This window comes from Salminus brasiliensis, chromosome 13 (assembly GCF_030463535.1).
Source record: "Salminus brasiliensis chromosome 13, fSalBra1.hap2, whole genome shotgun sequence".
NCBI classification, from domain to species: domain Eukaryota; kingdom Metazoa; phylum Chordata; class Actinopteri; order Characiformes; family Bryconidae; genus Salminus; species Salminus brasiliensis.
Genome location: NC_132890.1, coordinates 28761053 through 28770888, shown reverse-complemented (window position 1 = coordinate 28770888; position 9836 = coordinate 28761053). Strand labels below are relative to the sequence as shown.

The 9836-nt window shown below is 47.2% G+C and overlaps 1 protein-coding gene across 1 annotated transcript; it reads left to right on the top strand.

The window, feature by feature from the left end:
* Positions 1-5278: 5278 nt before the first annotated feature.
* dut (deoxyuridine triphosphatase) lies at positions 5279-9508 on the top strand. Its single transcript, XM_072695451.1, has 7 exons — positions 5279-5665; positions 6350-6506; positions 7506-7597; positions 7762-7806; positions 8467-8541; positions 8626-8696; positions 9402-9508. The coding sequence occupies exons 1-7, from the start codon at positions 5554-5556 to the stop codon at positions 9456-9458; spliced, it is 609 nt and encodes a 202-aa protein (XP_072551552.1). The 5' UTR covers positions 5279-5553; the 3' UTR covers positions 9459-9508.
* The last annotated feature ends 328 nt before the right edge of the window (positions 9509-9836 follow it).

The window sequence follows — 9836 nt, the reverse complement described above, 5'->3', positions numbered from 1 at the left end:
TGTAATATCTTTTTGTTTCTATTAAAGCGCACATTTATTATTATTTTATTTCTGTTAAATAGCCTATATCCTAAATTCTTAAATGATCATTTTCCAACTTCTCTTTACCTCTTAGATTTAAAAGACTGCCGTTAAACTGATATATATAAATAAGCTCTTTTCTGATTGGCTACCTAATTCAAGGACTAATTCAAAAACCAGTCTGAGCTAATAATTACACAACAAGCAGTCTGTATATCAGTATAAGCATAGCAGGTTGAATGAGCTGGGCTTAACTGCTGTGTGAAGAGTGGGAAGAGTCAGTTTAGGGAGTTTAGAATGGGAAAATATTTAACCAGAATACCCTAAAGCAGTCAGCGCACCAACCAGAACACCCTAAAGCAGTCAGCACACCAACCAGAACACCCTAAAGCAGTCAGCACACCAACCAGAACATCCTAAAGCAGTCAGCAGACCAACCAGAACACCCTAAAGCAGTCAGCACACCAACCAGAACACCCTAAAGCAGTCAGCGCACCAACCAGAACACCCTAAAGCAGTCAGCACACCAACCAGAACACCCTAAAGCAGTCAGCACACCAACCAGAACATCCTAAAGCAGTCAGCAGACCAACCAGAACACCCTAAAGCAGTCAGCACACCAACCAGAACATCCTAAAGCAGTCAGCACACCAACCAGAACACCCTAAAGCAGTCAGCACACCAACCAGAACATCCTAAAGCAGTCAGCGCACCAACCAGAACACCCTAAAGCAGTCAGCGCACCAATCAGAACACCCTAAAGCAGTCAGCGCACCAATCAGAACACCCTAAAGCAGTCAGCGCACCAACCAGAACATCCTAAAGCAGTCAGCACACCAACCAGAACACCCTAAAGCAGTCAGCACACCAACCAGAACATCCTAAAGCAGTCAGCGCACCAATCAGAACACCCTAAAGCAGTCAGCGCACCAACCAGAACACCCTAAAGCAGTCAGCGCACCAACCAGAACACCCTAAAGCAGTCAGCGCACCAACCACAACACCCTAAAGCAGTCAGCGCACCAACCAGAACACCCTAAAGCAGTCAGCGCACCAACCAGAACACCCTAAAGCAGTCAGCGCACCAACCAGAACACCCTAAAGCAGTCAGCGCACCAACCAGAACACCCTAAAGCAGTCAGCGCACCAACCACAACACCCTAAAGCAGTCAGCGCACCAACCACAACACCCTAAAGCAGTCAGCGCACCAACCAGAACACCCTAAAGCAGTCAGCACACCAACCAGAACATCCTAAAGCAGTCAGCGCACCAACCAGAACATCCTAAAGCAGTCAGCGCACCAACCAGAACACCCTAAAGCAGTCAGCGCACCAACCAGAACACCCTAAAGCAGTCAGCGCACCAACCAGAACATCCTAAAGCAGTCAGCGCACCAACCAGAACACCCTAAAGCAGTCAGCGCACCAACCACAACACCCTAAAGCAGTCAGCGCACCAACCAGAACACCCTAAAGCAGTCAGCACACCAACCACAACACCCTAAAGCAGTCAGCGCACCAACCAGAACACCCTAAAGCAGTCAGCACACCAACCAGAACATCCTAAAGCAGTCAGCACACCAACCAGAACACCCTAAAGCAGTCAGCGCACCAACCAGAACACCCTAAAGCAGTCAGCACACCAACCAGAACATCCTAAAGCAGTCAGCGCACCAACCAGAACACCCTAAAGCAGTCAGCGCACCAATCAGAACACCCTAAAGCAGTCAGCGCACCAATCAGAACACCCTAAAGCAGTCAGCGCACCAACCATCTGTATCCCCACTCAGCAGCACTACCATCATGCTGCCCTCCCCCTTCTTCTTCTCTCAGAACTTCTGGCTCACAATCATCACCACCATCATCCCCTAATGGCTCATCGTCTGGCAGCATCAACCAACCATTCACACATTCCAGCACCCAGCCCCCCTGCTCCAACCTGTCCTTCACAACAACCCAGGTGAGAAATGAGCTGAGGAAGATCAAGCCTAAGAAAGCTACAGGTCCTGATGGAATCAGCGCCAGGCTCCTCAAGTCCTGCGCTGATCAGCTGTGCAGGGTAGTTGAGCATTTGTTCAACATGAGCCTGAAACTGGGAAGAGTACCACAGCTGTGGAAAACATCTTGTGTGGTACCTGTGCCCAAAACACAGCACCCAAAGGACCTAAACAGCTACAGGCCGGTGGCACTGACTTCCCATCTAATGAAGTCACTGGAGAGGCTGGTCCTCAACCACATCCGCCCTCTGGTGAGCCCATCCATGGACCCTCTTCAGTTCGCCTACCAGCCTGGTGTCGGGGTGGATGATGCTGTCATCTATCTTCTACACAGAGCTCTTTCTCACCTGGAGAAGCCCGGCAGCACTGTGAGGATCACCTTCTTCGATTTCTCCAGTGCTTTTAACACCATACAGCCAGGCCTCCTAAAGGACAAGTTGGGACATTGTGGAGTGGACAGTCACCTGTCAAACTGGATACTGGACTACCTCACCAACCGACCACAGTATGTGAGGGCACGGGACTGTGTCTCTGACTTGGTGGTCAGCAGCACAGGAGCCCCTCAAGGAACGGTCTTGGCACCGTTCCTCTTCACCCTGTACACTGCTGACTTCATGTACAGCTCACCAACCTGTCACCTCCAGAAGTTCTCTGATGACTCAGCGATCGTCGGCCTCATATCCAATGAGGAGGACAGCGAGTACAGAGAACTTATTCAGGACTTTGTGGACTGGTGTCTGCAGAACCATCTGCAGATAAACGCTGGAAAAACCAAAGAACTGGTAGTGGATTTCCGCAGGTGCAGACACCCCCCTCCATCAGTGAACATCCGGGGTATGAACATCGAGAGTGTGGACTCTTATAAATACCTGGGTGTTCATCTGAACAACAAACTGGACTGGTCAGTCAACACTGCTGCTCTCTATAAGAAAGGCCAGAGCAGACTCTACCTGCTGAGGAGATTGAGGTCCTTTGGAGTGCAGGGAGCACTTCTGAGGACGTTCTTCGACACAGTGGTGGCATCTGCCATCTTTTATGGAGTGGTCTGCTGGGGTAGTAGCATCTCGACGGCAGATAAGAAGAGACTGGACAAACTCATAAAGAGGGCCGGCTCTGTCCTGGGGTGCTTCTTAGACCCAGTGCAGGTGGTGGGAGACAGGAGGATGACAGCCAAGCTGGCATCCATGCGGAAGAACAGCTCCCACCCCATGCATGAGACTCTGGCAGCACTGGGCAGCTCCTTTAGCGACAGACTGCTTCACCCCAAGTGTGTGAAGGAGCGGTATCGCAGGTCCTTCCTTCCTGCTGCCGTCAGACTGCACAACAAACACTGCTCCCAACGGACCACATACACACACACTTAACTACACACACATGTTCATGTTCAGGGAATACTATGTGCAATATCCCATCCCCATGTGCAATTAAGAGTCTTTTACTGTAAATAATATTGTTTATTGTTTATTGCTTTTTTTTTTTTTTAATTCTTATTTATATTGTGTATATATATTGTGTATATAGTGTAAATTATTTATCCAAATTTTTTGTAACTGAGTGTCCTGCTATCCCTTTCTGCTGCTACACTGTAAATTTCCCCACTGCGGGACTAATAAAGGATTATCTTATCTTATCTTATCTTATCTTAACCACAACACCCTAAAGCAGTCAGCGCACCAACCAGAACACCCTAAAGCAGTCAGCGCACCAACCAGAACATCCTAAAGCAGTCAGCACACCAACCAGAACACCCTAAAGCAGTCAGCGCACCAATCAGAACACCCTAAAGCAGTCAGCACACCAACCAGAACACCCTAAAGCAGTCAGCGCACCAATCAGAACACCCTAAAGCAGTCAGCACACCAATCAGAACACCCTAAAGCAGTCAGCGCACCAACCAGAACACCCTAAAGCAGTCAGCGCACCAACCAGAACACCCTAAAGCAGTCAGCGCACCAACCACAACACCCTAAAGCAGTCAGCGCACCAACCAGAACACCCTAAAGCAGTCAGCACACCAACCAGAACATCCTAAAGCAGTCAGCACACCAACCAGAACACCCTAAAGCAGTCAGCGCACCAACCAGAACACCCTAAAGCAGTCAGCACACCAACCAGAACATCCTAAAGCAGTCAGCACACCAACCAGAACATCCTAAAGCAGTCAGCACACCAACCACAACACCCTAAAGCAGTCAGCACACCAACCAGAACACCCTAAAGCAGTCAGCGCACCAACCAGAACATCCTAAAGCAGTCAGCGCACCAACCAGAACACCCTAAAGCAGTCAGCGCACCAACCAGAACATCCTAAAGCAGTCAGCGCACCAACCAGAACACCCTAAAGCAGTCAGCACACCAACTAGCACATCTTAAATGAGTCAAAACACCAACCAGAACATCTTAAACACTTGGCATACCATCCGGCACATCCTTAACACAAAAGGGCTCGTTAAAATGGGTGATAAAACATCAGGTATCATTGGGTAACTGTCCACATTAGAAGCGCTGCGTGTTGGTGATGAAGCATGTATGTACGTGACACTGTGCGTAAAAATGCGTGCCGGCTGCAGGATGTGTCAGCTGCTTTAGGATGTGCCGGATGGTGTGCCGGCTGCTTTAGGACGTGCTGGTTGTCAGATGTCCCTCCTGCTGTAAGATGTGCCGGATGGTGTGCCGGCTGCTTTAGGACGTGCTGGTTGTCAGATGTCCCTCCTGCTGTAAGATGTGCCGGATGGTGTGCCGGCTGCTTTAGGACGTGCTGGTTGTCAGATGTCCCTCCTGCTGTAGGTTGTGCCGGATGGTGTGTCAACTGCAATAGGTTGTGCCAGCTGCCAGAGCTGCCAGATGTGCTGTCCTAGGATGTGCCGGTTGGTGTGCCGGCAGCTTTGCGGTGTGCTGGATGGTGTACCTGCTGCATTAGGTTGTGCCGATTACTGCATGTGTGTTGGTGTGCCGGCTGCTATAGGATGTGCCAGTTGGTGTGTCAGCTACTTTATGGTGTATTGGATGGTGTGCTGACTGCTGTAAGATGTAAGGTGTTTTAAATAGTCCCTAATTTCCTCATAGGGAGGTTTTAATAGAATGAAAATCACTAAAAAAAATATGCAATGCTAGCAGCAGTACTGAAGATTATGTTAATTAAGAATATATCATTAATATTAAATGATATGAAGTGTCTATATTATTGGGGCTTTCTTTACAGCAGCCACTGGGATGAATGCCCGTGTGAAGCTGTAGTGCTCTCAGTGGGGGCAGCAGAGTGCAGTCTAGACTGAGTGAAGAAAAGAAGAGCAGATAAACAACAGAAATGCTCAGAAGCCTGAGAGGAGGGAACTGGAGGAACAGACTTTAGCCCTGTTTGAGTTAATCACGCTGCTGTTGGATCTGACCTGAAGAATATAGACACGCAACTAAGGGCTCTGGACGCAGCTCAGACACTCACGCATCTGTCAGCGTGTACAGAGGTCTAATGAAGTGACCAGGGGTCGAGAGGCAGGACAAGGACAGGAGTGGGACGTTAAACCCTGGAGGCGATATGACCTCTATGTGTAAATTGTGCTGCACTTTACTCCACAGAGCTGTCGCCACGCCGAGAGGACTGTATACCATACGGAGAGCATGCTCTTCATACTCCTCACACACAGACGGTACCATGGGCCATGTTTGTTTGTTTGTTTAGACAATATTTACTGCGGTGCTGCTGGCCGGTTAGTGCATTTTACAGGTGTATTTTTGGGACATGTGATTTATTAATAATAATAATAATGATCATATTAAGAGTTATTCAATTGCCGTAGTATTTAGGCTGCTGTTATGCATCGTGGGTGTTGCATCTTCTCAGGCTGCGTCTGGAACTGGAGGTAGCGGACTGGCTGGCTGTCTGGCTGTCTGGCTGGCTGGCTGACCAGCTGCCCACGCTGTCTCAGGAGGCAGTGTTGTGATGAAGGGCACCATCAGCTGCTGCCGCTGCCGAGGTGTCGACAACTCCCTGCCAGATCAGGGAGTTTAGCTGCGTTCCCTTTAGCCATTAGCATTCTCGCCTAATATAACAGAGGGCTAGATCCCGGAAGTGGCTGGGCTCCCTGCTTCCTCCGCGTGTCCTACGTTTCAGACAGGTCGTGCGTGATTGGCTCTGTGACGCGGAAGGGGCGGGCGCGTGTTTGGCGCGCGCGTTTAAAAAAGCGAGTGTTCCGGCGGGAAGCGGAGGAGCGCGCTGCGGCGACGGAGAGGAGCTCGCGCTGCTGTAGTTCTCTGAAGTTCTCTGTAGTTTTAATGCTTTAATTGAACGTTTATATTTTAACTTCCACATTCACACCCGTCACTCCAAACAGAGAGGATGCCCTGCTCAGATGGGACCGATGCCGCCGCTGTGTCTCCGGCGAAGAAGAGCAGGACTGACGGTGTTTTGCTGAAATTCGCCAAACTGTCGGAAAACGCCACAACACCGACCAGAGGCTCCCGCAAAGCGGCCGGCTACGACCTGTACAGGTCAGGACGGGGGAGGGGGGTGTATGAATAATATTAATTTAATGTTAATTAGTATTAAACTAATACAAAAGTGTAGCCAGTCTGCAGACCTTTGTTTCTAGGGCTGTGAGTTACGGCCGTAACCCTTCCATGCATGTCTTATTAAAATGAGTTCCTCTTATTCTTTAGTCCGAGCAGCATAAAATATATGACGTTTCTTTATCGTTAAGATACGAGGCTTTTCTAGATGTTGGCTGTTTGCCTGTGACGTGTGCAGCAGTTTGGCGGGAATGGGAGGTGCATGTACTGGATAAGCCCTGCCTGCACATGCCTGCACATGCCTGCCTGCACATGCCTGCACATGCCTGCCTGCACATGCCTGCACATGCCTGCACATGCCTGCACATGCCTGCAACCTGAACTGGGTGACTTGGCTGCTCGTACAGATGCTCTCAGAGTTCCCAGAACTTGTGTTCTGTTGCATCCTGAAGTTGAATAGCTTATTCCTGTTTAATTGCACCTTTATGAGCTTTGCTCTTAATATCCAGGTCCTGACCCTTAACTGCAGGGTATGTAGCAACTAATGTTTGCAGCCCTGTCTTATACATGTAGCTGCACAATTAATGAGCTCATGATCTGCTAATGCCAATTTAAGTTTCCTCTTATACCAGGGGTGTCTGATCTGATCAGCAGAGGGCTGGTGTGGCTGCAGGATTTCATTACAGCCAAGCAGAAGCATGTGATTAGTTGCTTGAAGACTCCCTAATTGAGTAAATAATTGGGGTCAGGTGAGCTGCTGGTTGTTCAGAGTGGGGAAAAAACCTGCAGCCATAAAGGTCCCCCTGCAGAAAATCTTGGCCACCCTGCCTAATTCTGTGTATTTGCAGATGTAATTTTTATATGGTTGTATAATAACAAATGATTGCTTGAGGTCAGTCAGTCATGTCTGAGGTCTGGTCTTTACAGATGAAGAAGGATTTGGTAGCCTCTAACTGAAGCTTTTTCTTGTCTCTGTTTCAGCGCATATGACTACTCCATCGGCCCCATGGGTAAAGCCATTGTGAAGACTGATATTCAGATCGCTGTTCCACATGGCTGCTATGGTCGAGTGGGTGAGTTGATTCTGCACATGAAGGAAGTGTGTTCAGGTTGTCTCGTTTCACATTGACTTCATGTTCCTCTCTGCTGTTTGTTCATGTTTATTCATTTACTTCAAGTCCAGAGTAGTAATGTACAGTAATATTAATCTGTATCTTTTTGCTTTGCTTTCCCCAAGCTCCTCGTTCTGGTCTGGCCGCTAAACACTTCATCGACGTTGGTGGTAAGTTGGCCATTTACCCTGCTTGGAGTTAAATTTTGCCTGTCTGAACATTTAGCACCACTGACGGTTGAAGTGAGGAAAAAGCTATCATCTACAGTAGCTCCTCTATGGGGTGGATGTACAAGGCAGCAGGTGAACGGGTGATTGTGTTTAAAAGTGGGGGTGGGGAAAGCGTAGGAACGGACAACCAGTGATCTAGTGACAGGGTTACTTCATGTGCTTCATGGAGGCCCTACCTCACAGCTTAAAGGTATCTTCAAATACCACAAGCTGCCTTTGCAGGTCTTTGAGTCTATGGCTGGTTGTATGGTGTGTATATATCTTACAGGTGGTGATCAGTTTGCTCCTCTTGTGTTATTGAGGGTTTGAAAACAAGAGGAGAAAATTCTCTGGAAAATGAGCAGCTGCATTGAAATGGAAGTTAAAATGTAGCCCCAAATGAAGACCTACTCACATTGCGATGTGAAAAGCCTAAAGCAGTCAAAGATCTAAACCAACACAACAGAATGAATTGGACCCAGAAAAGGTTTTGGAAGCTAAATTTTAATGCCTAAAGTGGATTCCTTTCCTCACCGACTGTTTTTGGTAAAAGGACGAGGGACTCTATGACCTGCATGCTTTAGTTTCAATGAACTGGCTAAATGAGTCTTCCCTCTTTAGCTGGAGTTGTGGATGAAGACTACAGAGGGAATGTCGGAGTGGTCCTGTTCAACTTCAGCAAGGAAACCTTTGAAGGTAGCCAGAAATCCAGGCCTGATTTTAAATAACTGTTTAAATGAGGACTTGCACAAGTAGTGTTCTGTGTTTCTCTCCTTGCAGTGAAAAAGGGAGACAGGGTGGCCCAGCTGGTCTGTGAGCGAATCTGTTACCCTGACCTGGTGGAGCTGGAGGTAAATGTCAATAGCAATTATGTATTTAATTGCTATTTTATCTTTTTATGGGACGGGTGACTGGAGTAGAAGCCTTGCTAACCGTTTCGAGGCAGGCATTGGCCCTATGCTTTATTTACAAATCTGTAGTAGTACAGCGTCATGATCAGGCTGATTGGAGTAAAAGCTTTGACAGAAGCTTTGTTTTTAGTGATTGGTTGACATATTTAACCAGAGGTTAAAAACTTTTTTTGTTACTTGTAAAATCTTTTTCTCAGTGCTGAAGTTACAATTCTTATGCACAATAAATGTGATCTAATGAAGGCATGGTTTCATTGGCTTATGATTCTGTTGCTGTGGAAAGTAAAGCATGGACCGCATTACACCTAATACATCAGTGGTCCAGTATCCCCACTCTGATTTAAAGGAACGTTGAAGCATGTGCACTTTATTTCTCACTGAGGGTGACCACCAGTGGTAATATAGTGCTGGGAAACGGAACTGCTTGGCTAAACTTGCCATGGACACATAGGTTTGCCATGTTTAAGCAATCCCTTCTCTTTTGGGTCATGTATCTATGCAGTCAAATGCAATGGATTAAGTAGCAAAATTAGTCTACTAAACCCTTTAACTGGGCTGATAGAAGCAGTTATTTAAGCGGGTCATTTTTCATTTAGCTGTCCTGTGTAACTGATGGATTTATTTCTTTTCCTCCTTCTTTTCCAGACATTGGATGAGACTGAGAGAGGTTCTGGAGGATTTGGCTCCACTGGAAGGAACTGAAGCTGCTTGTTTTAAATGTTTATTTCAAATAAAGTGTTTTTTTTTAATAATGGTGCTCATTTGCTCACTGTTTGCCTTTTTAAAATGAACTTGATTAAGGCCGTTAATAGCCAGCTTTAGTCAGTAGGCGGTGCTCTTTTCCCAGGTTTTTTTTTTTTTTTTTTTTTTTTTCTTTGAAATGGTGTCTAAGGATCACCCAGCTGAAGACTGTCCAGTTATTGATTTTTAACTTTTCCGACTGGGCAGAATTAAATGCTGCAAACCACATTTGGTTTTGGTTTGAGAGTTTGTACTTGTCTTTGGAAAGTGTGCATTTGGTCTTGGTGCTGCTAAATTCATAAAGGCAATCTACTGTTATATTTGAGTTTTAACAAGGAT

Coding starts and splice junctions, on each gene's coding strand:
- dut (XM_072695451.1), top strand. CDS start 5,554: ATGACCTCTATGTGTAAATTGTGCTGCACTTTACTCCACAGAGCTGTC. Junction 7,598..7,761: donor TGGCTGCTATGGTCGAGTGG/GTGAGTTGATTC, acceptor GCTTTCCCCAAG/CTCCTCGTTCTGGTCTGGCC. Junction 7,807..8,466: donor ACACTTCATCGACGTTGGTG/GTAAGTTGGCCA, acceptor TTCCCTCTTTAG/CTGGAGTTGTGGATGAAGAC.